Source organism: Pleuronectes platessa, chromosome 5 (assembly GCF_947347685.1).
Source record: "Pleuronectes platessa chromosome 5, fPlePla1.1, whole genome shotgun sequence".
NCBI classification, from domain to species: Eukaryota; Metazoa; Chordata; class Actinopteri; order Pleuronectiformes; family Pleuronectidae; genus Pleuronectes; species Pleuronectes platessa.
Window position 1 is genome coordinate 8,858,044 of NC_070630.1, and position 25,984 is coordinate 8,884,027.

The following is a 25,984-nucleotide window of genomic DNA, read 5'->3' on the forward strand; positions in this document are numbered from 1 at the left end:
AAACTATAGATAGATAGATAGATAGATAGATAGATAGATAGATAGATAGATAGAACGATAGATAGATACAACTATAGATAGATAAAACTATAGATAGAACGATAGATAGAACGATAGATAGAACGATAGATAGATAGATAGAACGATAGATAGAACGATAGATAGAACGATAGATAGATAGATAGATAGATAGATAGATAGATAGATAGATAGATAGATAGATAGATAGATAGATAGATAAAACTATAGATAGATAGATAGATAGATAGCTAGATAGATAGAACTATAGATAGATAGATAGAACTATAGATAGATAGATAGATAGAACGGTAGATAGAACGATAGATAGAACGATAGATAGATAGTTAAAACTATAGATAGATAGATAGATAGATAGATAGATAGATAGATAGATAGATAGAACGATAGATAGATAGATAGATAGATAGATAGATAGATAGATAGATAGATAGATAGATAGATAGATAGAACGATAGATAGATAGATAGATAGATAGATAGATAGATAGATAGATAGATAGATAGATAGAGGAGGAGGAGACCACATCAGGGGCCCCGCCTCCCGCCTGACAGACAGCAGTGAGGGCCCGCCCCCCTCGGCGCTTGTAGCTATGGAAACTCGTGGATGGCAGCATCCAGCAGTCGGCTGCTCCGCTCCTCTTCACCCTCCCGCCGCTGCTCCTCCTCCTGCTCGAACCTCCGAGCTGCTCACTGACTCCGAGGCGCCGGGACCGAGGGACCAGACGCTGCAAGATGGCGATCGCGCGGCTGGTGGCTTGTTTCGCTCTCTGCACGAGTCTGGGTGAGTCGGTTGATCCTCTGTTCTGCGTCAGGATAGAAAATGTCCGTGAAGTTGCTGATCCGGAGCCGTCGGTGCTACAGACGGAACAGACGCTAGCTCGGACACAAACAGGCTGCTGGTCGTCAGTGAGCTGTCAGGTGCTGTCCGGTGTTCGTGACGCTTTTTTCTATTGTAATGTCACCGACACGTTTTGTATTCTTATTCAACGTTGTCGCGTGTGTCAGTTACAACCGTCGGTGAGCGTCTTCTGAGAGCAGCTCACACTCAAGGCAGCGTTAAGCGTCTCTTTAACGTCTGTGCTGAATGGACCTGTGAGAGAAGAGCCTCGATGTGATTGTGTGTGTGTCAATGGAGGCTCGTTCCTCAGAGGACGAATAGAGCCAGTGTGTCTTTGAGGGACACACGGAGACATGTCTCACAAACATGTCTCACAAACATGTCTCCGTGTGTCATGTCTCCGTGTGTCCCGACACGAAGGGGACAGGATACATAACAAATCCCAGGCAAGTGTGTGTGTCCGGGAGAGTCTCAGATATAACATGTGTGTTTGTGTTTGTCAACGCTGCATCTCCATGTGCCATGATGCATTGATGGGGCAAGTTAAAAAATAATAATAATAATAATAATAATAACTTAAACAGGTGCTTTACAATTAACAATAAAAAACTTTCATAATGAGAATACAGATATTTAAAGCATGGACATCAGACGATTAAAGCTTTTTTTATAGAGATGTTAATGGGTAACCGAATCTTTAAGTCTAATCCAATGGCTTTATTTATAAGTCTTATATATTATGTAAGAACAATTTCTCACTTAACAGCCGGATTAATAACCTCTGGAACAAACCCCCACTGACCCCCACCACCACCACCACACAACACACGATGGTGAATCTAATGTTAAGGATTCGTTTTTTATAAACAGTCCAAGACAAAGCCCACGACGTTCAGTAATGAAGACTCCATCGTGTCTGATAATAGTGGTTTCATTGCATAATTAGTATTAAGGATGATAAGGATTATTTTCATTATTGATCTTCTATTAACTGCCAACCATTATGTTGAGTCATCAATATTATTTGTTTTAAAGGTCACTCTGTAGCAGTCTGGTTGTATTTGATTGTGATTTTAAAACCCTAAAGCTATTTAGAGTTTTGTGATATAAAACAGAATCCTCACATTTGAGAAAATCTGAACAAAGGGCACATGTTTGATTGTGAAACTACTCAGATGATTTATCAGTTATCAAAACATTTGCTGGTCAATCGTCTGTCAATCAAACAATCTATAAATGGATTCAACTCTACTCTCGGTCACAACTAATAAAACCAGAAAAATTCAAAGGTCATCTTTCTAACCAGCTCCCGTCCACAAATAACATTGTGCATTGACCTTTGGGGATCACGTGGTGATTGATGGCGGTGGGCGGGGGGGGGGGGGGCAGTTGTCAGTGCTGCAGGTCGAGGCCGTCAGTTGAAAACGTACTCGGTCACGGTGAGGCCGCTCAGCAGAGGTGACACGTCGCATGGCGGCTGCCCTTAAAAACAGCTGGAGCTTTTGAGTTGATCAATGTGGTGGATGCTGAGCGATGTGTGCTGCGTCCAGCCTGGTGTGCGTTTGCTGTGAGGCCCCCCCCCCCCCCGCTGCCGCCACAGAGCGACTTTCGTGGAGTGGGTCGGTTAGAACATGTAAAATGCATCAGAAAGGGCTGAACTTTTGACCCAGGTCTTCTGCAGAGTGTGACTCAAATGACTAAGAGAAGGCCGACAGGCAGCGCTCGCTCTAATGAGGCCGTTGACACTGCTCTGGTGCTGAATCAGGTCCGACCTCATCGCTCAGGAGTACAGCAGCAGTCGTGTTTTGAGACTAATATTAATAAATTAATGGAAAGTTCTGTCCTTAAGTTTCCGTCTGTCTCTAGGGGTGAATAATGAGGAGGAATCAGAATTAGCATTCTTTAATTCATGCTTCATGTAATTAGGACACAGCGGAGCAGAAAGTTGAATTATTCAATTTAAATTAAGTCCTTGTTGCTTCCTTCCTCGAGTTATTTTTGGAGAAAGAAGTCAGTGAAAAAATGTGAGATAGAATTTCCCACAGAGCAAAGTAAGAATTGCTTGAATGAGTCGTTTATAACAATGAAGACAAATCATCACATCTGCGAGGCTGGAATGAGAATCATTGGTAGTTTTGAGTTTTAAATGACTGAAGTGAGATATGAGTTATCAGCGTCAAATGCAACCTTTCCTTTTCTACACCATTTTGACAAATGAAAATATTTTGGTTGTTTATTGCACATTACCCCCGAAACATTCTGCCTGATGTATTTGTTCAATTCAAGACTCTGTGCAGTCTGGTGCGTCAGTGGCACTGCAGAGATTAAATCTACCGGAGCGACATTATCTCTCGGTCTCTAGTCAGAGTGGGATCCTGCAGTGTTGAGAGTTTTTTTCTGTGCACAGGCGTCTTTAGAAAACACAAGAGCAAGGTACAGTTCACGTGTCTCTTTCTTATATCGCTCAATTATTTATGACAACATGACTGTCTCCCTCTAATCTACTGGAGTGATTAATTGTTCTTACACGCTCACTCCACTATGCTGTGAATCCCACCGGTCCCTGTCCTCACTCCGCTCCCCGTCTGCCCGCAGCTAACTCTGCCTTTAGCATATTTGCAGCAGACTGCACTGGAATGTCTGGGAAGCTGGCTTTTTATAGATGCACTGGATCAACAACTTTTTGTTGCAGGAGTGGGGATGGGTGGTTGTTTTCACATTTAGCCCATAAGAGGATTTTAGAATGTGGCTAGTTAGGAGCGTGTTTCCCTCAGAACGGGATCTAGACCTGGATTGTGTCTGAGTTACAATAGCAGTGGGATTATAATCCAGCCTCTGTTTGCTTTCCAGCAGGCGCTGGGATTATTTTCATAATTCTAAAATATTGTCTTCTCCCCAGCCTACATTGTGTCACTGGGGGTCCAAGCCTGGCCGTATGAATGCTTTTATTCTAAGCCTGTATTTGTAATTAGCTGCACATTGTCTTGTTAATCGACTGTGGTTCCCACGGCCTAGTTTTGTTTTGTTTGGATAAACCTTCACTAGAAATCATGTTAATACTGTCTGATTGTTACTAATTTTGGATTTGGCTTTTCCTTGTATCTAGTCAGTCCTCTGTTGACTACATCTAGAGTATAGTCTGTTCAATTCTGCAGAAATAAAGACAGAAATGTGTTTTTGTTCATTTTTGGCCAAATGGACGCGGGGGAGGTCACATGACGCAAAGGTCTCCTCCACGACCTTTTATCAGAATTCCAGAGAGCTTTACAAAAACAAACAGACTGGGACGCTTGAGACACTGTCATGTCGCAATCCCTGTTCCCCCCTGTTCTAATGCATTACTGCATTATTAGAACTCGGGGGGGGGCTCTGTTCGATGGCCAATATCTCACAGAGCTTCAGTTCTCCTTTTGTTCCTGAAAACGTGTCCCTTCAGTCTCACCCCCCCCCCCCCCCCCCCCAGCTCCTGTCTGTTTTATATGCATATGTCAAGGGTGCGTCTGCTGGACGGGCACTTTCTGTGTCTCTCAGGATGTCCACTCACAGTTGGGGTAAAAATAGCCCTTGATGCACAGGGTGGGAAAGTCAGCAACAGGGACGGAAGCTGAGACCTGGGAGTCAGATCTCATCAGTGTCTGCAGCTGCGCCTGTATGACCGGACGCCTCGGCAGGACCCATGTTGGAGCATCGGCTACACGCCCGCTCCCGATGGCTCCGAGTCACACACGGCACATCTCAGGGTCACTCGTGTGCTCACAGGGCCGCTCCGGAGAGATACCTCAGAGTGGCTCCCAGTGCCTCGGGCCCACAGGAGCAGATTCCCCTGCTGCACTCGAAGCCCGATGACTGTTATTGTCTACGTTGTGCTTCATCCGCAACCCTTCACATGACCCCACAGGGAGGCCTTCATTACTCAGCATGGGCTCTATTAGTTACATGTATACCCAGCAATTACGACATTTGGAGGCGTCACAGACACAGTAGGTTGAGTGTAGGGCAGCGACATGCTTATTTGTTCCCAGCATTTAAAACCAAACACACTGTCGAGTCACGTGTACATCTGAAATTATAATTTTCACATACGCCTAATTTATTGTTGTCGTCCCCCGCCTTCTCACGACTCTCTAATTTAACGCTCAACTTGGCTTTCTACACGGACCCGTTTTTTACTGAACCTGTGAATTACGCCTCTTGTTATTTTAATGTGACATTTACAAAATAACACTGATTGCTTTAAGGAGTTCACCCAAGCACGGAACTTCAAATAAGTGTATGTCATGTGTTGTTTGAGCCAGGGGGCATGATGTTGTGATGATGTTGATTAAATATGTTAAGAGCGGAAGCACGGTCCCACTGTTGCGTTACGTCTGTGCCTTTGCATTTGCTTTGTTTGGGGGAATTTCTATAAATGATTTATTCACCGAAGCTCAGAGTATCTTAGCGTCACAATTTAGTGAAGCAAGAAACCCTTGTATCTTGTAATGTCTTAGGGCATATGTGGCTTTTAAACAACCGTTTGGCCCAAATCTCTTATGTAACAATGTAAAAAATTGCACAACCCTTCCACAGAGCTCACATTTCAATATGGTATAACAGTGCACACTGGACCAAATATCTGGAAATATTATTTACAGAAATGAATTGGTGGCACTTTGCTCTAGCGGGTGATGCATCGTCGACTGCTCCCAGGTATTAGTCAGAGATGTTTCATCGCCCAAACACGAGTGAGATCTCGTGTCCCACTGATGCAAATGCTTACATCTACAAAAAGAAACAGAAAACAAGCATCATCCTCCACGTTGCACGAGATAGATTGTCTCCAACTATGTTTCTTTTTTGAAAAAACTTTACTGTGTCGTAATTAAATGAATGTTTTGGATAAAGTTGGATATTTTTGTATATACACGTACTTGCTATGAGAAACAGAAGATGTCTTACAGTTTCATCCTTTTAATTTGGGAGGTCTAGCAAAATAGGTTGACATGCTGTTAAGGGCAGACCATTCACTGCTGCATCATCGCCTCCTTTCACCCTCTGTCTGAAACGCTCCATTTTAGCTGTTGGCCCAAAAAAAGCCCAGTCTGCTCTGGTTGGTCACTGGCCCCACTCTTTTTGTGATTGGTCATCTGCCTAAAGAGCGTGTCGGAAATGTCACAGTCCGAACCCAGAGGCTTTCTGATCAGCTGCAAAAACACTACTGTAGCAATGGTGACAATAGCGATGGGTCTGCAGAGCCAGTTCGGGTCAAATTAGCTGGAAGGTGGTCATGTGATGCTTTATAGAGGCATTAAAAAAGCCTGGGATGCAAACAAGATGTCTCAGCATATTTTTCTGTGGGAGAGATGGACTCTCTGTTCCACTGACTTTGGCCTTTAGAAGATCTTTTACAGGCACAACACAATAAAGAAAATGGAAAAACCTGAAAAACACAACATGGACGCTATCAGATTAATCAGCCTCGAGCTACAGCCAGTTAGTCTTTGCACATATACTCACAAGTCCCTCTTGATTTCTAATGTTTTTTCTCACTAATTGAAACAAAACGAGTGTGGACTAGAAAAGGTTTCCTCAGTGGCACTGTTTTTCTGCTGATTGTTTGTGTTCTGCTGCATTGGCCCGAGGGCGGCACACAGAGGGACTGAGCATGAAAACCTTCCTACACAGGCTCTTCAGTATGCGCGGTGTGACAACCTCAAAGAAAAAGGCTGAGAGGCTGAGAGTCAGCACTTTAACCTCAGTCGGGCTTTCAGTCCAAACGCAGTGTGCTGGAGGAAAATCGAAACAATAGATCTGTGTTACTGCCCACGTATTTACCGATACCACTGTATTAATATTTCATCGCAGTAATTTAACTTTTAAAACCTGCTCTCACTTGCAATGAACCATCGCCAACTAAATTATTTACCATTTAACCACTACACAAGAACAAAATCAAATATTGAAGCCTGAATAGTTGTACTCCGAGTCAGTTTATTCTAAAACACCATGGGCAGTACACATCAAATCTTTAAAACTTACACTCTTTGCCCCCAGGTTGTAATCCTCTTAAACACAAATGGGAATTAATTAATAAGATACGTTTGCCCTAAATCGAATCCCAAGCCTCTCACACTCTCTTAGTTTCTAAATTTATCTGTCTAATCCTCTGTTTATTAGGCAACACGCCCACTAGATAATGTGTGCTAATGCCTGTGTATGCTGTCAGCGTTACTCATTTGGTGTCTTTTTTTCCTTCTTTTTCTCCACAGGCCAAATTCCATCATCAGCCGGGGTTACCCTTCGAACCACGGACAAGATTGTGTGGGCAAATGAGTTTGAGCGTAAGTTGCTGGAAAATCTCTTGAACCTATTTGTGCCATGGTAGCTTTTCTCTCCCTGACTCCTGCTCACACGCTCCTTGTTTCCTCCACAGCCATCGAACTGACCTGTTTAATAGAGTCCATCTCCACAAACAACCCAAGGATTGAATGGAAAAAAATTAAAAACGGTGTCCCCAGTTATGTGTACTTCCAAAACAAGATATCAGGTAAACTGTTCAGAAAGTCTCTTTTTATAAGAACCCTATCAGCCTGCAGAGCACGGAGTGGAAACACAGTGTCTCCAGGACTCAAAGCTCAGATTGAATGAATGGTACCTTGAAAGAAGTTGGCAGCGGGTTCTATTTTTTGCTCTGTGAAGAGTCACACTGTGTATTTGAATGAGGGATTGTTAAGTGTTTTTTTTTTCCTCTTCCCTTTGAAGGGGACTTGGAGCAGAGAGCTCAGCTCAGAGAACCAGCCAACATTCTGATCTTCAACTCCACTCGCTCTGACACGGCAGAGTACCGCTGCGAGGTGGCTGCCATCGATGATCAGAGGGACTTTGATGAGATACTTATAAGTCTCGCAGTGAGAGGTGCGGAGGGCCGACACTGGGTTCAGATACCCACCACTGATGGTTGCACCACAAGGAGACTTACATTATTGTTTGTTAACAGAGGAACAGAAAATTACACTGTACCTCATAAAATCTGAAATGTTGTTCCTTTTCTCTATTTTTATTTTATTGTGGAATTCATATTTTATGATTTGGGGGGGTTAAGGCAAATTTGATAGTAATATTTATTGATACATTCTGAATAAATAGTTGTAATGAGTATTCTTATTCTATTTTTATCACACAAATTCTATTCTATTTCTGTATTATTGTATTACTGTATTTATCTGATTACTACCATTATTGTTATTTTTGTATTACTTAAATAACTATAACTATTATTATTTATTGCAAAACCAGATTCAACAATAAAAAAATCTTGATCATTTATAATGTCCTGTACAGAGATAGGAACATTATCATATAGTGTATTCCCTAAAATGTCATGGTTTTTCATTTAGGTAATTTATGAATCAACTAAATAGTTAAAAACAAAAGCAGTCGGTTGTTGTTAATGTGTTGCGCCTGTTGTTGACTGCTGTGTGTCTGTGTGCAGTGAAACCCGTTGTTCCGCGGTGCAGCGTGCCGGAGGCGGTCACGGTGGGAACATCCACGGAGCTGCGGTGTCTGGAGAACGAGGGCTTCCCTGCTCCTCTCTACCGCTGGTTCCACAACAATGAGGAGCTTCCTCAGGATCCCAAAAACACCCCCAAGCTGCTCAACTCCTCCTACAGCATCAACCCCGACACCGGAGGCCTGGTGAGACAGACAGAGACGTGTTGTTGCCCGTTATTGGTACATTTAGGACTTTTTTGAAAATAGAATCTGTCTCAGTCAAGCAGGAGGAAGTATCTGACTGACCTGTTTGTGGATGAGCCTCTTCAGCATCCAGAATACTTAATGGCAGCTTATCTAATGTAAATGTGAACAGCTTAATCCAAATAAACCCATAGCCATCATATGACTAATAGCAGGATTAATCCATGTGTGTAAAGATAGCCCGTGTGGAAGCTAAACCCCAAACTGGCACATATGAAAGGAGGATAATGATGCATCCAAAGCCAAGGTGATGTGATGTGTAAATAGTTCACTTCACAAATATAATAACTGAGAGAAAACATCTTACACACAGGAAGGAATTCTACTGTAGTATTAAACACATCTCATGTCCATATCATAAAGAGTAACAGAACAATTAAAGACGATAAGGATTTATATACAGATCGTCACTGAAATATTCTAAAAAATATCTTCACAGAAATTTCGAAGGCTGAGGAAGGAGGACGCAGGAGAGTACTACTGCCAGGCGAAGAACGACGCAGGACATGCACAGTGTCCCGTGCAAATCATGGAAGTCTGTGAGTGACAAGTGTCCACAGATTTGAAACATCCAAAGGTTTGAGGTAGTTTCTGAGACGTCTTCTGCAGATGTCCTGAGTGAAAATATAGCCTGGTGTTTTCTGTAATGTGAAAAGCAACCTCAATCAAAGATGGCCAAAAAGAAGAGATGATTTTTTTTTATCATTTCTCACTCAACACTTTATAAAAGCAAACAAAGCTAAAACCCTTTTTGTAGTCGGTCCCTAAGCAAAAGTGTTCCACAACTTGAACCTCTTGTAATCAAAACTACAGGCACTGACATTTTTCAGACCACCTACGAATCTGTTAAGATCTGATCTTGGTTCTGTTGCAGATGATATCGACATCCTTGGGATTTTCCTCAAGTGCTTCGGAGGAGTGATTGTTTTCTTCTGTGTGGCTGCTTCCATGTGTCATTACCTTAGACGTGGATGCTTCCACAAAAAAGGTCACAATGAAAACAAGTGAGTATAAACATCACCTCTGATAAAGCTGTTCCTTTGTCATTCTGTCTAACTTTCAACACTATTTGAATGATTTCATTAAAATGTTGTTTTGTGTATCTATTCGTTTCAGCTACAACTGGCCAGCACAGACTGATGGTGTTGACTACGGTGATGCAGATGAGGTAAACACAATTGTTGAAACATACACAGCATTTAATTTATGTCCCATTAACTCTGGACAGGCTCATTTTCTTGTTCTTATTTTTTACAGGGCCATTTCCGCCACAAGAGTTCATTCATCATCTGACGGGGGTCGGTTCAGGGTTAGAGCTGCAGGAGAAGGATCAAATACACAAGCAAAAACTGTTGAGGTTAAATTGCAACAATGATGCTCCAGATGCTGAAGTTAGAAGTGGAACATGGCACATTATTCTCTGAGGCACATCAAAATCAGCCAACTTGCCAAAGTAATTTTTGATATAATTTGTGTGGCACTGTTTTATGGTATTTATAAAAGTAACAGCATTCTTTTTATTTTGTTAGTATTCATTTCCATTTGAAACATTGGGGGTGTATTTTTTGTCTGAGTCATTATCCAGATTTTCTTTAAAATGAATGCAGTGATATTTCTTCCACGGTGTCATTGCTAAAGATGCTGTAAGCCACGTTTCTCTCTCCTTGTTTTTTGGACAAATCCTTTTATAAACTTTAAACTTTTTACTGTGTACACTGCAATTGTTCTACAAATCTCCTTTACATTTTGTTCGTTCATAAGATCAGCACATTCTCTTCTCGGGTTTGTTTCACGTGGGGAAGAGGAGAAACAAGTTTTTGTATATTCTGTCGTTATACAGACAAGTAGCAGACTGCAAAAAGGCTGAATAGCTCAGACTGATATGGCACAATTCATTAGCCTTTATTCTATTTACAGACATAACAAGTAAGTGCAAGTACAGATTAACCCCTGAATTTGAGAACCATGTATCCCACTATGCTGCAAAGTCATTATAAAATATAAAAGGTGGTGAAGTAGGATTTTTAGAGTGCTGTTTTCTGTGTATAAGTGACCTTCTGTACTTTAATAATTATTTCTTGAGTATTGGACATATTGTCCAGTTTTGACTCGGTATTTAATGTACATAAATACAAACATTTATGATCTTTTGATTTCCATACATTGCACACCATACCTTATTGTAAATATGGCAATAAAACTGTTGGTTGGAAATAAATGTACAGTATTTACTGTTCAGTGTGTTTCTGCAGTGTCAAGCCCGTCAGTAATAACAGTATTATTTTAATTTCAAACATTTGTGTCAATGATTTGTGTAACAACTCAGGAACTGTTGTAAAATGTCCACTGTTCATTTGATATTAATTCTACATGTTCATGTTATTTTGTTACTATTAAAAACAATTGAACTGTAAATGTTGTCTTAAAAGTTGTTTTCTTTGTACATGTATGCAGGGCAGGCAAAAGTATCAGATACAGAAGTAACAATAAGGATCAAAAACTTTGAGTATAACAGTAAACTATACACACACAATATACAGTAGTGATTTTGATAAAACTATTATACAAAACTTTAGTACGTCTGTTTTATGCTACTTTAATACTACACCATTTTTTTATTGCTTTAGATATCATGCACTCTACGTCTGGACATAAAGGAGTCAATAAACCTGTAACCTGTGGCTCCTAAATGGTGGAATGAGCTCCCCATCGACATCAGGACATCAGAAAATGTACACATCTCAAACTAAAAACATACCTCTTCCGACTACACCTTGAATACAATTTGAAACTAACAATTAAGTAGCACTTAAATGGCACTTACTTATTGCACTTTGGATTTTTGCTCTATTTTTGAAGAAACTGTACTTTCTTTATTCTTGTTGTTCTGGGTTTGTACCCTCGGGGTTGAATGAACCTATTGTAAGTCGCTTTGGATAAAAGCGTCAGCTAAATGAAATGTAATGTAATTTTAACCAAATACCACATTGTCTAGGTCAGTTATGTGGTAGGGAACACCGTCCTGAAAATATAATCAGGACAATTAACTTTGGATAATTTGAAGCCTCTATTTTGTTATTCTTATTATGGACTTTATTAGATAGTTTAACGTAAATAAACTTCTGAGTCCATTTAGAACAAGAACCATCGAGTTGCGGCTGCTCTGCTCTTGTTGCCCGTTACACACATGCAGTATGCGTTGAGAGCACAGCATCCTGGTTTAAATGTTACTACCAACACATCTCCTTTGGTACTCTGTATGCAACAAGCATACTGTGTCAGGGTGAAAATTGTAATTAATTCCACTGCATACAGTACAACCGACACAAACGTTTTGTACTAACAGGAGAAAACTTCCACCAAAGTCGTACACAACACAATATGGATGATGGGCACACAGTTGTAGCGATGGTAGATACTTGTGTATTCAAAACAAATGAGCTGTTAAAAGACCTACCTCTCAGTAACCGTCAAGTAGATAAACTACAGGTCTATTAGAAGAATGTAGATAAACCATTAATATTAGAAGAAGAGAATTTCCTTCTCTAACAGAGAAACTGTCTCTGTTTACACCTTAATCCTAATATAACTTAAAAACCCAAAGCATATAATTAAATCATTTCAACATGCATCAGTAGAAATTCAATTATCTGAAATAGTTTTAATAAAACATGCACTTGTCAAAGTGTAGGTGTGCTATGTCTTGAAAAACAGCCTCGGATTCCTATCACTTTTTTGTGCACATTAACTAACTTTCTAGAAGCCAAGTATGAATTATGAAATGTGAGAATGGATTTAAAAAAAAGAACTGTACTTGTGTAACAGTGTATTGTATATAGATGCATCATTGTCAGCTGTACAGCCTGTTACAGTTTTTTAGTTGGTCAAATCAAAAGTCATTTCCAGTAAAGTTGAAAAAAATAATGTGCTTCTGTGCCAATATCATCAAACAGCTCCAGAAGGTTTTGAGGTACGACCAGACACTTTGAATCAAATGGAGGGATAGTCCAAAGAAAGCAGAGAAACAATACATCAAGGCATAGCATGAGAGATGGATGGAGTTGATGTGCTAATAGTCCAATAAAACCAAGTATATTTCCTGTTGGCTTCCCTCTTTAGCAATGTGCAATATTGAATTAGCTTGGACCCCTAAAGAATGTTTGTATTAAACTATGAAATGGTCTCAATCTCCTTATTCGCCTTCCCTCAATGTTTCTCCTCCCTCTCCCTCTCTCAGCAGCACAATGACAGGCTGGAGGTGGGATCACATCAGATACCATGCAGCGATTCCAGCCAGAGCAGCAATCCAAGTCACAACCAGAGCCTGTCCCGTTGGGTGTCGGAGTATGGCCATGGCGAGTTGACTAGCATATACTCAACGCCGCTGGATGCACAAAAAGAGAAAAACAAACCTTAACAACAACAACCTCACAACAGTTCCTCATAGCAGCATGATGCGTACAAAGAGAAGTATAAAAACCTACTCATTTCGGCAGCATAGTAGGGACATTTGCTGATGTCACCACCCGTGGCTCCATGGACAGGCAAGCCAGCCTCTAAACATCCCTCCCAGTAGGCTTCTGCACACAAGGTGCGCAGAAGCCTACTGCGCACATTCTGCGCAGAAGCCCATTGCGCAGGAATTGGCAGTTGTTTTTTTTTTTCTTAATTTAAATTTACATAGTGTAAGATATTTTGTTATTAATAAGAGATTGACATTACGGCCAATTGAAAGAGTTCAATATATTGCCAGCAAGTACACGGGATGGAGGGGGGATTGAACCCGGGACCTTAACAAACTACGCTAAACCGCCTGCTGATTCCGTTGTGTAACGAAGCACAGTAAGAGCATGGACAAATTATCGTGTGTCTGTGTGTCCGTGTAATTCTGTGCTGCTCTTGATACACACTTCAAAGAAGATATATTCTACTTTTCTGCATATATTTGATAGCCTTACTTAAAAGTTACTTTTATATTTTTGGATTTTAGATACTGGATAATTTAACATGCTTTAAAAACCTATTGTTAGAGAATAACCCAGTAGTTCTTCTGACGCCTTTCAAAAATCACAATACTGCATAGTGACATACAGGATTGACAATAAGGTTCCGGTCCTTACATACAAGGCTCTGAATGGATTAGCAACAACAGCAGATATTAAATCAGAGATGCAGCATTTGTAAACTACACATATTTTTATATTTAAATTGTATGTTAATCACTTTGAGCTGCATTGAAAGGCGTTACACGAATAAAGTTTACCATCACTAATCAAACTACTCAAAGACCAAAACACGTCATGCACAAAGCTAAGATAAGACAAGAAGTCCTTTATTAGTCCCGCAATGGGAAAAAATTTGGAATTATGATTACAGTTGTTTATTGGATTAGATCAGTTTGGACAATAATGTGTTCACCTGAATATATGAGAGGTCAAGACTTCCGGTACGGGGCCGCCAGTCTTGTTTGCTTTTACTCTGAAAACCCCCACCCGGAAGTAGTCGTGTCATCCAGGTTTCGCACTTCCTGGTGGTTTGACAACAGTTTGTGTCAGAGAAAACAAACATGTCGGGTTCCTCCTCAGCGTGAAGCTGCTGTTCGTGTCTGTGAAGCCGCTGCAGAGCGCGAGACAGAAGAGGAAACCGGCAGCTAACGTGCTTATGTGCTAATGGACGTGTTGTTGCGCGTTTTCCCTCCAGACGTCGTTTCACGTTTAGCTTCATCGGCGGAGGCGAGTGCGGACATGTAGCTACTGTGGAGTGTTTCTGAGAAGCATCCTCGTCTCCTCCAGGTGTAGCTGTGTGGTTGTGTAGCTCTCTCTGTGTGTGTGTGTGTGAGCTCAGAGAAGAAGGCATCCGCTGTGTTGTGTGTGTTTGTTGTCTTCCTCTTCACAACGTTAGCAAACTGCTGGGGGTTTGCGCCTTTTAATTTGTCGAGATAAGAGGAGCGCGACGCGACCATGAGTTTCTTCAGCTTCGGACAGAGTGCAGAGATCGACGTGGTGCTGAACGACGCCGAGACGCGGAAGAAAGCCGAGCACAAGACCGAGGATGGGAAGAAGGACAAGTACTTCCTCTTCTACGACGGAGAGACCGTGAGTGGGAAAGTGAACGTCACGCTGAAGAGTCCCGGGAAGAGGCTGGAGCACCAGGGCATCAAGATCGAGTTCGTTGGTCAAATAGGTAAAACACACACACCTACAAATTACGATCAGTTCATATCCAGTATTGTCACACTTTTATTCATATGTCTTCCTTTATTACTTTTATTTTTTCTACTGCCATTATTGTTTATTCCTATTGAGTCATTTTAGCTCCTTTGCTCATTGAGGCAGATCAGTTGTGTGTCAATCCTCCTCACTGTGCTTTAACAAGTTAACTTTTGTTATATTGCTATTGATGAAAATAACATTGACAATCACACCAAGTTTACACACATTTCACACTCTGGCTTCTGTGCATTACCTTTTCACAACAGTTAGCAGAGTCATCACTCAATATATGTAAAATACATCTTCTTGTATTTGATTATTAGGGAAACTGTGAGACCATCCTCACAATAACACAGTCATTTAGAACCATTGACTGGTGCAGTAATGAATTTTTAGTAAAATAAAATAAAATTGCACAAAAGGTTGGAACTTTAGTTTGAACCTCACTACATATGAAACCATTTTGCACAACAATTGTGGAATAACTTAGGGAAATGAGGAGTCCTATTGACTTAGTAAGCATTTAATTTTTTTAAATACACTTAACGATTTAAACTTATATTCCTGTAGTATAATTCTGCCTTTGGTTATAAGTTATCAATTTTATTTTACTATTAAGTTCTGCTTTCTTTAAAGATAGGAAATGCCCATCCTTAAGCATAGCACTTCCCCTTTCTGCAATCCCCCCCTCCCATAATCTTATTTCTCTTAGGGTAAAACTCTGAAAGCATTGCTTTGTGCAAGTGGAATTTCAAAAAGACAGTTATTTGTCATAATAATACAAAAAGTATTGCCCTTTCCCCCATTTGTAACAAAAATAAAACAAATCATAGATGTATATCTGTTCAAAATGTACTTTATGAGAAGCAATCATAAAACAACTGCAACCGATTCTTCTTTTCTAGAGCTGTATTACGACAGAGGAAACCATCATGAGTTTGTCTCGCTGGTCAAAGATCTGGCGAGACCTGGTGAAATAACTCAGTCGCAGACCTTCGACTTTGAGTTCACTCATGTTGAAAAACCTTACGAGTCCTACACAGGCCAGAATGTCAAGCTAAGGTAAGTTTGATCATTCACTTTACAGGCAGTGAAATGAGTGACTCTGAGTGTCACTCTTTAACCAGCCTGTCCTGTGGTGTCACTAACACTGGTTGTGTTTACTTTGCAGGTTTGATGCAATTATATAACAACTTAACATTTGTTTGTTCCATTTGCAGATATTTCCTTCGCGCCACAGTGATCCGAAGACTAAATGACATCAGTAAAGAGATGGACATCGTGGTCCACACACTGAGCACTTACCCCGAACTCAACTCTTCCATTAAGATGGAGGTTGGAATCGAAGATTGTCTCCACATCGAGTTTGAGTATAATAAATCCAAGTAAGAGCTTTTTTCCCCAATTGATCAAACTAACTTATTGTCAGCGGATTTTCTTTCGATTGAATCGAATATTTCATATTTAGACATGAAAATCTCCGACACAAATAATAAACATGATTTTCTGGTACTTTTCAAACGGAATTTACAAAATCCCTTTTAAAGACAGAAAATCGTTTAATCTGAATGATGACATTATAATAACAGTTTCAGACTGAATACTTTTATTAATCCATCAACAGCAATTTCTGGATACAATTTAAAGCATCCAGACAAACATCTGTTCAGTTTATAAATGATGAGTGTACACATACTAACCTATTTATTTAAAGCTCTAATTCTCATTCTTTGCTTGTGTCTTTGTTCTATTTATTTTTTGACAGGTACCATCTGAAAGATGTTATTGTGGGGAAAATCTATTTCCTGTTGGTGAGGATTAAGATAAGGCACATGGAGATTGATATAATCAAACGTGAGACAACAGGCACCGGCCCAAGTGTATACCATGAAAATGACACTATTGCCAAGTATGAGATCATGGACGGCGCTCCTGTCAGGGGTAAACAACACTGATTCATAATTATCAAGTTTCTTTAAAATATAGAACACTTATTTTTTAGTTAAAATAAATTCAAATCTAATCTGATACCTTGTACTTCTAATTACAGGGGAATCCATTCCAATCCGGTTATTTCTGGCCGGTTATGATCTGACCCCAACGATGCGAGACATCAACAAGAAGTTCTCTGTGCGCTACTACCTGAACCTGGTGTTGATCGATGAGGAGGAGCGACGCTACTTCAAACAGCAGGTAAGATCAGGATGAAGAGGAGAGCGGCTTCTCTCCTGCTCAGTGTTTGCATGTATTAAAATGATCTGAATATTCTCTACATCTGGCACTAATCTGAGTCCAGAATTATCCCTGCAACTGTAGCACCTGGTTTCACTGACCCTCTGAATACAGTTACATATCTGCTGGAGAAAGCTGATTAATTTAGAGATGTCTAATACCCTAATGGATGGGTCACAAAGGTTTATTGAGTTAACAGTGTGTATGGTCAAGACCCAAGATAGAAACATCCATTAAGAAACTGGACATTTAACTTTACTCTGCCAGCTCCTCAGAATAAAGTCTGTTTGATGTTCTATTGAACCAATGTGCAAACAGATAAAGAGCTGAAACCAGCCGACACCTTTTGAGTGTTTAAATATTTATTTATTCATAGTAGGGCTTCAACTAACAGGTATTTTATTGCCTATTATTCTGATGATTACTAAAATTAATATAATGCACATCTCAACTTCACAAACACCCAGTGTGATATCTTCAAATAGTCAAAAGCCCAAACATACTGAGTTTGCTTTTATAGGAGAAGAAGGAAACCAGAAATTATTCCTGATTGAGAAACTGACAAAGATTCTTGCTCCATTTTCTATAAAGAAATAAAAAATCACCAACAGAACCAATACATTTAATTAAAGTGAGATCCCTGATGAGCAAACCCAGGTTATTGACATGATCTTAAGTTTAATATACAGTTCCATTAATTTTACCAGTGCACATGGACATAAAGCAAATAAATAATCAAGCTAAGTCTAAATACTAACTTGCTCTTACCTTTTTTCCTTCTACAGGAAATCACACTGTGGAGGAAAGGCGACGTGGTCAGGAAAAGCATGTCCCACCAGGCCGCCATCGCCTCTCAGCGGTTCGAGGGCTCGGCGGCTTCGGAGAGCGCCCTGGAGCGGGCTGCGAGGGAGGAGAGCGGGTAGAGCCGCCGCACCCCCCGTCTCCTCACACAAGACTCATCAGCGTCTGCGTCGGAGTAGTGAAGGCACCCGTCAACCGTACATCATCTCGTCAAGCAGCTGTTTTATTGGGGAGGAAGAAGGGAGGCAGACATGTGACCAATGGAACCGTTCGCATGAGGCATTAAAGTGGCGCCAGGCTGCTGTTCTTCACCTTCCTCATAATACTTTCCTTTTTCTTTATGGGAATCAAACTAATCACCTGTCGCGATGTCCGCCGTGTAAAATGTTTCATGTGAAGTTGTTGGATTTTTTACACATTTTCACGCTTTTTGGGGATAAAATGATTTATCTGTCTCCTTATTAATGCGACTTAAATGTCATGAGTTTCCATCTAAATGTGGCCGACATTCCATGTGTAATAAACGCATTCCTAACATTGCTATTAGGTCAAGATATCTGAGATAACTTTGCACTGCTATATCTTGCTGAACACCCTTTTCTCTTTGGGTTTGTGTTTGTGTGTTTGCATATAAAAAACCCCGGTGGAAGTGGAAACTGGAATCTATTTTCCAACACATTTTTAAAAGGAAACTGTACATAAGACCAGATGAATCCTGTTACCCTGTGCTAGGTTGTGTACACTGCTTCTACAGTACACGGTGCCACAAAACGACCGTTCACGTCCATGTGCTTACCTCAGCATTCCGGTGGTGTTAGGAAAAGAGTGTCACAGTGTTTGTATTCAGATCTGATAGTATGAAGTCCTCTTTATCATCTTTGTTAGAGACTTGAAATTTGTGCCTCAGTGTATCAAGCTAATTAAATCTTCCTGCCTCTAACATGATTTTAGTATTTTAACCCAAGAGAAGTTACAGTAGAACGATCTATCTTTTGCAAAAATGCTAATCTCTTACTCCTTGTCCCCAAAAGTCTAATAAATTGATGCCAAATGGAAAAACCTCAGAGTCTGTATTGCTTGTGTTGAATAGATGAATTTGCTTAAATAATAAAAACATTACGTGAATAAGTTTCAGTTTGACCACATCGTGCAACACTTGGGTAAGTTGTGTTGACATTTCGAGCCCCACAACACCATGGAAAAGAATTTATTCAGATTTTTTAAATAGAAACAGGCTGTTAAACAACACATGCAACTGTTTCTATAAATGCCTGAAACTCTTAAACTGACTGAAACTGGTTTGGGCAACAGTGGACTACATATATGCAGTGAACACACATTTGGAGACGTTCAGGTGTAAAGGCTCGTAGGTGTTACTTTCAAACAGACTGGCAGAACTGGAAAGGAAGAGTTTTCTCTTTTTGTTTTCTCAGAGCTTTGTTAGACTTGTAATGAAATTATAACTCATCTGTTTGGACTGTGTTTTCATATATTTAACTTTCAGTAGATGCCAAGAACATTTTAAGCCCGTTGAGTAAATTGCACCTGTATGGAAATTAAAACTCACACATGCATGCACTGTACACACAATACTTTATCAATACTCACACAATTTTCTGCCATGCCTGTTCACCCTCTTTTAGAATTCAAATTTAATCTCCACCTGGGAGAAGTCAGAGGCTTGAGTCACAGTCACCGAGATGACATCTGTGTTCCACTGATGAGGGGTTTTATCTCCTCTCACACAGTCACACACCCACACACACCCACACACACCCACAACCACACACACACACACACACACACACACACACACACACACACTAGAAAGCTACATAGACAGCCCATACCCCAACACGATCAATTACCACATATGGCCACAGAGGGCGCTGTACTTCATACAAATCTGCTTTGAGCCTTCCTGCTGATAAAACTACATTTCCCAGCAGCAGTAGCGGCGGCTCGGTGACATAAGGCTGTGAGTAGAAACATGGCGGCAGCAGGACCTTTATCCAGAGTGTTCAGACTGAGCTCCATCATCTGCAGGAGGAACCAGAGGTTGTTTCCCGGCAGGAGCTCACTCAGACGGGGGATCGCTTCATGCGTTGACCGTAAGTCAAGAAAGAGCGGGATGTATTTACAAATGACAGATCACACAACCTTCTGAACTGTACCGGGTGAACAAATCGAGCACGTCAGCTAACTTCTACAGCTGTAACATTTACTGTTAATTCATGAGAACGAGTGAACACAGACATGTTTATTTAGCTTTAAATGTTAGATTTGAACAGCTGTCATTGGTCAGAGAGACACACACCCCTCACTAACACCGCCCCTCTCCTCACGAAGGTGACACAGTGAGGGAAGGGTAACTGTCACTAAACCTGAGTTTCATACATCTTCCTTATTGTTTACTGCTTTCAACAAAGTTTGTTTATACAGATTCATATTACACATTTATCTCCCGTTCCTCTGATGAGCTCATAAACAGGATAGTTTATGGTCCTTGAGGAGACTAGGTTCATCATGGATCATACCCAAAGTACTAGGTTCAACATGGACCATACCTAAAGTACTAGGTTCATCATGGATCATACCCAAAGTACTAGGTTCAACATGGACCATACCTAAAGTACTAGGTTCAACATGGACCATATCTAAAATACTAGGTTCAACATGGACTATACCTAAAGTACTAGGTTCAACATGGACCATACCTAAAGTACTAGGTTCATCATGGACCATACCTAAAGTACTAGGTTCAACATGGACCATACCTAAAGTACTAGGTTCAACATGGACCATACCTAAAGTACTAGGTTCAACATGGACCATACCTAAAGTACTAGATTCAACATGGACCATACCTAAAGTACTAGGTTCAACATGGACCATATCTAAAGTACTAGGTTCATCATGGATCATACCCAAAGTACTAGGTTCAACATGGACCATACCTAAAGTACTAGGTTCAACATGGACCATACCTAAAGTACTAGGTTCAACATGGACCATACCTAAAGTACTAGATTCAACATGGACCATACCTAAAGTACTAGGTTCAACATGGACCATATCTAAAGTACTAGGTTCATCATGGATCATACCCAAAGTACTAGGTTCAACATGCACCATACCTAAAGTACTAGGTTCAACATGGACCATACCTAAAGTACTAGGTTCAACATGGACCATATCTAAAGTACTAGGTTCAACATGGACCATACCTAAAATACTAGGTCCAACATGGACCATATCTAAAGTACTAGGTTCATCATGGACCATACCTAAAGTACTAGGTTCAACATGGACCATATCTAAAATACTAGGTTCAACATGGACCATATCTAAAGTACTAGGTTCAACATGGACCATACCTAAAATACTACGTCCAACATGGACCATATCTAAAGTACTAGGTTCATCATGGACCATACCTAAAGTACTAGGTTCAACATGGACCATATCTAAAATACTAGGTTCAACATGGACCATACCTAAAGTACTAGGTTCAACATGGACTAAAAATAGAAAAGAAAGCTAGTTCAATTTTCGACCTATAGAGAGGGTTTTTAATATGTGACTGTAATAAGAATTTTTTATTAATAACAACAATACGTAAACATTTATATATTGGGGCTATTTTCAATCCCTTGATCAGTTGATATAATGAGGAAAACATTTTGTACTTAACACCAACTGAAGTGGAGTGAAATGGATCTGATGGGAACACGGTTAAAGGCTTGAAGTCATTTTCAGTTATCATTTGAGTTGTTTGCTTTAATTTGACTAACTGTGTCCTGGAGCTGCTCATTAGCTACAGTACCCTCAATTATTTATTTGCTCAAGAGCAGGATGCTGAATAAGAGACTGTAGCTGTGGTCTCATTTCTTCTTACATTTACACATATCTTCTTCTAAAAAAAGAAACCATCAGATACAGATGTATTGCATATTGATACATTTATTTGATAAAGAGCTTTTCTCTCTCTTCCCCCAGGCTTAGTATTCGTATCAGTACTTTCTGCAGCCTCAGGTCTCCTGCCAGCCAAAGAAATTCAAAATCGACTGACAAATGAAATACAATAGTTTTATTACTTTATATCTTTATTTATGCAGGACTGAGATTACATATACAGGTACCGGGATAAGTGCATGTAATTGGCTTTGAGTCGTACTTAATGTTCTCTGCTCTTTGTTGACAGCTGCTCACGGACTCTCCGATGAACAGAGGGAGTTCCAGAAAGTGGCCTTTGACTTTGCAGCCAATGAGATGGCTCCGCACATGGCAGAGTGGGACCAGAAGGTACAATAGTCGATCACTTGGTTTAAGAATTAGCAGTTGTGAGTAATATTTGAAGACAGAACCAGGTTCTGTTTCGGCTGTAACAGTAAGAACCGTTCATTATTCCTTTTCTTTCCAGGAAATCTTCCCGGTGGAGACGATGAGGAAAGCAGCACAGCTCGGGTTTGGAGGGATCTACGTTCAGCCAGAAGTTGGAGGATCGGGTCTCTCTCGCCTGGACACGTCGGTGATCTTCGAGGCTCTGTCCACGGGATGTGTCAGCACCACGGCGTACATCAGTATCCACAAGTACAATCCCTCACACTGCGATGATGAAGTTTAAATGTGATGAAAAGATGAATTGTTTGGTTGTTCAGACGACCAGAGGATGGCTGAGTGGTGAAAACAATAAAAAAACGTTAAAGGGTGTTAATTATGACCAATATACTGGACACTATAGTGATAGATATGTTTATGATAGCTGGATATATTTCCCCTGACAGTTCCGATCCTTTCTTTTCAGCATGTGCGCCTGGATGATCGACACGTTCGGCAACAACGAGCAGAGGGAGAGGTTCTGTCCTGATCTCTGCTCCATGGAAAAGTTGGCTTCTTATTGTCTCACTGAACCAGGTCAGTTGGATTCGTGAATTTAAGAGAGTTCTTGAAAAGTCCTTGAATGTGATGTTTGAGAACGTGTAGGAACCCCGTGTTTTCAAAGTGAATAAAGCAGAGATCTTTGACTTCAGGCAGCGGCAGTGATGCTGCATCAATTTCGACCTCTGCTCAGCGGCAAGGTGACCACTACATCCTGAACGGTACCAAGGTATTAAAGTTAACGCTCACACGTGGCTTCACATCGCACCATGAACTGCCGATTCAGACCCGTAGCTCATTTCTCGATGATTGTCCAGGCCTTCATCAGTGGAGGAGGAGACACGGACGTTTACGTTGTGATGTGCAGAACCGGAGTCAAAGGACCCAAAGGCATCTCGTGTGTGGTGGTGGAGAAGGGAACGCCAGGCCTCAGTTTTGGCAAAAAAGAAAAAAAGGTAAAGTGTATTTTTGGCTTGTAAATTCAATTTGACTTGCTTTGTTGGGATTATTTTGCGCCGTTGTAGTTTTTACAGTTAACCACTAGATGGCAGAATTACATCACAGTCACTCAGCTGTTGTTCTTCAGGTGGGTTGGAACTCTCAGCCAACCAGAGCGGTGATATTTGAAGACTGTGCTGTTCCAGTGAGCAACCGGCTGGGGGAGGAAGGTCAAGGCTTCAGCATCGCCATGAAGGGACTGAACGGAGGCAGGATTAATATCGGTGAGGAGGAAAACAACATAGATAATCACTCCTTCATTAAACAGCATCTTCTGACACCCGAATTATCCCTCTAGCTGGAGAGGTCGTGGAAATGATCACACATAAAAACTCGATTTTATAGAACTGAACAGTCAATCTGCTGAGCAGCTGTGAATGAGTCTGTTGGCAACCGATTTGTGAATAAAATATGAGCATGTTGTTAAAAAGAGTCCGGAGGTGGTGAAGACATGAAGAGCGGTTGTTGAAGCCGACAGTAAATCAAGAATATGAGTATGTACATTTTTGAGAGGAAATAAAACATTCACTTACCGAATGAAAAATTCAATTCATAACAGGTCAAACGCACCTTTTCTGATTTCAACACCAACAGAGTTTCTCAGTCTGGTTTAACCAACAGCTCGCAGCACAGATATGAATTATTTTAGATATAAATTACAGAGAGCTTTAAAAGTCTTAAAACCAGTTTCACAAATAAAAGAGCTTTGAAGTATTACATTAACCTAAATTCAGATGGGACGGGTCTAAGCTTTTTTTGGCACCATGAACATGTCTATTGTCTATTGTCTGCCAGACCAAAGAAGAAGAATTATTAGTTTGGGAATGCACTGCATTGTTAGAATGTTTCTGGTCAAATTTCTGCGTTACACTAATGTTTATCTAGCCAGTCTGCAACTTAGTTTATGAACATGGGAAAATGCACGTTTAATAATCAGTGACTTGAAAAGGACGAGTTATTGTGGTAGTTAAATCCTGGAAATACTCGAATATCTTTCAAACTTACATAGTTATCAAAGTGGTGAAATCTAATAGACATAAATATGAACATATATTTTCACTTTTGGTCTGTATTTCCATCACAATTTTGGTCTTAAATTTAATGTAATTTTCATCATGTTAAAAAGGTAAAATGTTAAATTGTATTATTATTTAGAGACATTTTCTGACTGTATGACTCTGCTCTGGTAGTTTTACTAGTGTTCAGAAAGTTTCATAAAACATCCTAGAAGCTGTCCCTAGTTTTTATTCCTCACATCCTCAGTTTAAGTTTTTTTATATTGTTATATTGTTCGATATTGTGTTTTTTAATTTGTTGTTTGTAAAGTGCACCAACCACACCAAGGCAATTTCCTGTATGTGCAAATATACATGGATATAAAAATAATTCTGATTCTGATTCTGATTCACCTGTATACTCTGTCGACAGCTTCCTGTTCTCTGGGGGCGGCTCATGCGTGTGTGCAGCTCGCCAGGGATCACCTGTTGGTGCGCAAACAGTTCGGAGAGACACTTTCCAACAACCAGGTAAGAACCAAAATTCAGTGTGCAGCCGCTGACCCTGTGTGTGTTTAAAAAGATGTCTGTGATTGATCTTTCCCTTCTGTCTGTGCCCGTCTGTGTAGTTTCTTCAGTTCAAACTGGCAGAGATGGCGACCAAGCTGGTTGCCTCTCGCCTCCTGGTGCGCGAAGCTGCCACGGCGCTGCAGGAGGGCCGATCCGACGCCGTCTATCTCTGCTCCATGGCCAAGCTCTTCGCGACAGACGAGTGCTTTGATGTGAGCGATAAAAGAGGCGTTCGTCGACTCTGAAGAAAACTGTCACAGAGTTTTTTTAACTGTTGCATGTCTCGCTGCTCCCTGAACAGATCTGCAACCAGGCGCTTCAGATGCACGGCGGGTACGGTTACCTCAAAGACTACGCGGTGCAGCAGTTTGTGCGTGACATCAGGGTGCATCAGATCCTGGAGGGTGAGCTCATTTTAGGTTTTCCTCACATTTAAATAGTTGTCAGATACTGATTTTGCATTAACATTTTTTTGTGTCTCTCCTGTTTTTTGTTTCCCTTAAAGGAACAAACGAGGTGATGAGGATGATTATTTCCCGAAACCTTCTGACCGAGTCGTGATGAATCTCCCTCCCTGGATCTGGAAGTGACTTCACTAGTGACCATATTGTTCTGGTCTCCATCGCTGGTTTGTTACTGTGTGACTTGTTTCTTGAATTGCCTCCAGCATCATAGTTTTTTAAGTGAGAAATGTATATTAGTTTTTTTTGGGGGGTTTTATTTCTAGCTACAGTGAAAAATCATGAGCTGCTCATCTCATTCTGATCCAGAGTGAAATATTTCAGTCAACATTGCACAGAGATTCAAATAACATTTCATTCAGCGCCATCTGCAGGTCAGAGTTTCCTCCTGTCCAACACTTAAGTGATGATTGGATTTCCAGCTATTCTGCTTATTAATGCTAATACAACACCGTTAAGCATTTAGAATGCCATCAGTAGCACACAGCTCAAGGCACAGCTGATGGCAGTTACATCTAAACTAGAGAGATCACATGTGAAGCTCACATTGTTTGAGTGCAGGATGGAGCAGACGAACACTGACGGTGTCGGTCAATGTCTGTTAATGTCGGACTGAAACTGAGATCTAATGTTCAAAACCACATGGAAACCAAACAGTAACTCTGGCTCCACCTGTAGAAAAAATAAATAGTTTTCTTTAGATTTTTCATCGTAAATATCT

General features: G+C 40.7%; 2 protein-coding genes and 1 pseudogene across 2 annotated transcripts; all 3 read left to right on the plus strand.

Annotated features, from left to right (window-relative positions):
* The first annotated feature begins 631 nt into the window (after nucleotides 1-631).
* On the plus strand, nucleotides 632-11,028 carry LOC128440181 (junctional adhesion molecule 3B-like; annotated as a pseudogene).
* A 3,083-nt stretch (nucleotides 11,029-14,111) lies between these two features.
* On the plus strand, nucleotides 14,112-18,127 carry LOC128440631 (vacuolar protein sorting-associated protein 26B-like). The gene is made up of 6 exons (XM_053423403.1): nucleotides 14,112-14,796; nucleotides 15,731-15,887; nucleotides 16,046-16,210; nucleotides 16,591-16,766; nucleotides 16,876-17,018; nucleotides 17,843-18,127. The coding sequence occupies exons 1-6, from the start codon at nucleotides 14,574-14,576 to the stop codon at nucleotides 17,978-17,980; spliced, it is 1,002 nt and encodes a 333-aa protein (XP_053279378.1). The 5' UTR covers nucleotides 14,112-14,573; the 3' UTR covers nucleotides 17,981-18,127.
* Nucleotides 18,128-19,814: 1,687 nt separating this feature from the next.
* Nucleotides 19,815-25,497, plus strand: acad8 (acyl-CoA dehydrogenase family, member 8). Its single transcript, XM_053422644.1, has 11 exons — nucleotides 19,815-19,969; nucleotides 22,063-22,163; nucleotides 22,282-22,451; nucleotides 22,666-22,775; nucleotides 22,892-22,968; nucleotides 23,057-23,194; nucleotides 23,326-23,461; nucleotides 24,666-24,763; nucleotides 24,862-25,014; nucleotides 25,104-25,206; nucleotides 25,308-25,497. The coding sequence occupies exons 1-11, from the start codon at nucleotides 19,849-19,851 to the stop codon at nucleotides 25,361-25,363; spliced, it is 1,263 nt and encodes a 420-aa protein (XP_053278619.1). The 5' UTR covers nucleotides 19,815-19,848; the 3' UTR covers nucleotides 25,364-25,497.
* Nucleotides 25,498-25,984: the final 487 nt, after the last annotated feature.